This window comes from Elephantulus edwardii, unplaced genomic scaffold (genome assembly GCF_000299155.1).
Source record: "Elephantulus edwardii isolate Elephantulus edwardi_28Jun2011 unplaced genomic scaffold, EleEdw1.0 scaffold00249, whole genome shotgun sequence".
NCBI lineage: Eukaryota > Metazoa > Chordata > Mammalia > Macroscelidea > Macroscelididae > Elephantulus > Elephantulus edwardii.
In genome coordinates, this window is record NW_006399999.1 from 3,869,933 (window position 1) to 3,872,861 (window position 2,929).

The following is a 2,929-nucleotide window of genomic DNA, read 5'->3' on the forward strand; positions in this document are numbered from 1 at the left end:
TTCTCAGACTCAGCCGCAGTTTGTTATGATCCACGCAGTCAAATGCCTTTGCATAATCAATGAAACACAGATAGACATTCTTCTGGTATTCTCTGCTTTTAGCTAAGATCCATCTAACATCAGCTACAATAGTCTATTGAATTCCTTTATTTTAAGCAGCAGGACTGAGAGAGCAATTAAAAACTAGGTAGATAAACTAGGTAGGCAAGATAAAGGGAAATTAACAAATTGTATATTTGTTGTTGTTATGTGCTGTCTTGTTGGAACCAACTCATAGCTAACTCTCCAGTGGGTTTTCAGAGGCTATAAATCACACAGGAGGAGACTGTCCATCTTTCTCCCATGGAGTAGCTGGTGGATTTGAACCATGTATCTTTGGGACTGCAGTGCAGCTTCTCACTACTAGATCACTAGAGTTCCTCTCTTATAGATTTGGTTCATTGTTTTTCAAATCAAAGCAGAGTATTTCTTTTATACTATTTCTTCCTCATAGAAAATTTTTACACTGTTTGCAAATGAATTATTAAGAACGAAATTATCTGACTCACTAATCTTAGAGAAGATATCACAGGATTCCAGAATAAGTAAGTGTCATACTTACAAATCAATATGAGGATGTGACCAACCAATGTTTTGAAAATCATGTGACTTTAAAATCAGACCATCCATCAACACTGAATATTGTGACTCATAGTGACCCTATAAGACAAGGTAGAACTTGCCCATAGTAATTCTGAGTCAAAGTTAGCTGAAGCAGACTGCCAAATCAAGGGGACCTTGAGTGGTTGGTAGGTTTGAAGTGCTGTTCTTTAGGTTAGTAACTGAGTACTTAACCACTGTGTCACCAGAGCTTCTTGATATCCAACAGGACCATTAAATGTTATTGGTCTTTACCTTTATTTCTCAACATATATTAAACCTTTAATACTACAATAGTATTAAATATGTCATCTCTTCTACATCCAATCTCCTGTTCATCATAGCTATAAGATAATTTCCTTTTTCATAAATTGTGAGATCCCTAGGAGATATTGGAGTTATCTCTGTTACTTATTTTTGGAATAAAAAGTCAAGATTTTGAACTTTTGTATATTTTTTACTTTATTTTGTTTAATTCTTCATGTTTTCAAGACTAATAATTTTTAGAACTAAGAAAATATCTAGGATAAAATAATTAAGTAACAAGAACTTTCTACCATCTTGTTTTTAGAGAAACCCTTGTTATCAATCTAGTGAAGAACTCAAAGACTCAAGAGTATTTCCAAGATGAATGTGAAGATTTCATAAACATTCAGAAAGCTGGAGAATTACCACCTAACAGTTCTTTCAGAAAGATTGAAGAGAGTTCCTTAGAAACATGTGGGTACAGAGCGGTGATTGATATTGGGCCTAGCCGTAGGGAGTGTGAGCAAAGATTCCCATATGAGACTTTCCAGAAATGCCCAGGACCGTATATTTCACAAGCAGCAGAAAACCAGTTGCGTCATTATTTGCCAGCTCATTCACAGAAGAGATATGACTCTTTCCAAGATGAACTTGAAGATTATGTTAAATTGCCGAAATCCAGAGGACTAGGGTCAAAAACTTATTTCCAAAAGATGGAAGATAATTTTATGGAAACCCAGGGGTATAGAGAAGTGGTTGATTTTGGACCTACTCATAGAATGTTTGAACAGAGTTTTTCATCTGAGACTTTCCAATCCTACCAAGGACCATACAACATTTCACCAGGAGAAAGCCAGTTATCGTTTAGGTTACCAGCTCCTTCAAAGAGGACATATGACTCTTTCCAAGATGAACTTGAAGATTATATTAAAGAGCAGAAAGCTAGAGGTCTAGAACCAAAGACTTGTTTCAGAAAGACAGAAAATAGCTCTCTGGAAACTCATGAGTACAGAGAATTGGCTGATTTAAAACCTAGACAAAGAATGTTTGGGCTAAGATCCCCTACTAAAACTTTCCAGATTTACCCAGGATCATATAAAGTTTCACAAATAGTGGAAAACCAGTTACTTCATTGCTTACCAGCTCATGACAACAAACAGAAACTAGACTCTTTAAACAATTATCAACTCAACAGAGACTATTTCTTAGAAAAACCAGTACCCCTTAGCCTTAGTCAACAAGAAAGTAACTCTGGCCCATATAGTGTAGAATCTGAAGTTTACAAAGTCCACTCCTCAAAAACCAATACTAGTGACCAAAACGCAAGTCACAAGCAGAGACATCAGAAGAGAAAGTGGCATCTGGAAGGAGAAGGAAAGGCAGGGAAGGAGCAGTCTAAACATAAAAGGAAAAAAATTTATGAGAATGTAGATTTAGATGAAGACAAGAGCATCCAACAAATGGAAAGAAAGATGGATGAAATTAGTGTCAGTACAGGAAAGGTTATTAAGCATCGGAAGAAGAAAAAAAATCGTGAAGTAGCCTCTAAGAAAGAACGTAAGCATAGAAAAGGGAAAAAGAAATATATTGAAGAAAAGACAGAAGAGGAAATGCTTTGGGATGAGTCTATTCTTGGGTGTTAAACTTTTTAGTTTTGTTTACCCAAGGATAAATGGGAGAAATCTGTTAAGGATATAATTGATTTAAACAAAGACAAACACATCCAATGAAGAAAAGAACTGTACAGAGTCAATGTCAATTCAAGAAAGCTTCAACATTCAAAGGAGAAATAGAATTAGAAAAGCCAAACCTCTGACAAGATCTACATAAGCACAGAAACTTACCCCATGATTTGTGGGAGAAATGCCTGGCAGTATTCTTCTGTAGAAGTTATAGGCTAGAAAACATTTTGAGTTAGTTTCTACTCTGTCATTTGAGATTGCTAAGATTCTGAACCAAATTTATGGCTCCTGACGATAAAAAACACAGATAAAAGGGAAACTTAGCAAAAATTGGAAGCGGCAATGCTGTGGGATGGATCTCT

At 35.8% G+C, this 2,929-nt stretch overlaps 1 protein-coding gene across 1 annotated transcript in view; it reads left to right on the forward strand.

Moving 5' to 3' along the window:
* ZMAT1 (zinc finger, matrin-type 1) overlaps positions 1 to 2,528 on the forward strand; it is a 70,557-nt gene extending 68,029 nt beyond the window's left edge. Inside the window, exon 5 of the mRNA XM_006899256.1 lies at positions 1,211 to 2,528. Coding sequence (XP_006899318.1) covers positions 1,211 to 2,528 — 1,318 coding nt within the window. The remainder of the gene's footprint in view (positions 1 to 1,210) is intronic.
* The last annotated feature ends 401 nt before the right edge of the window (positions 2,529 to 2,929 follow it).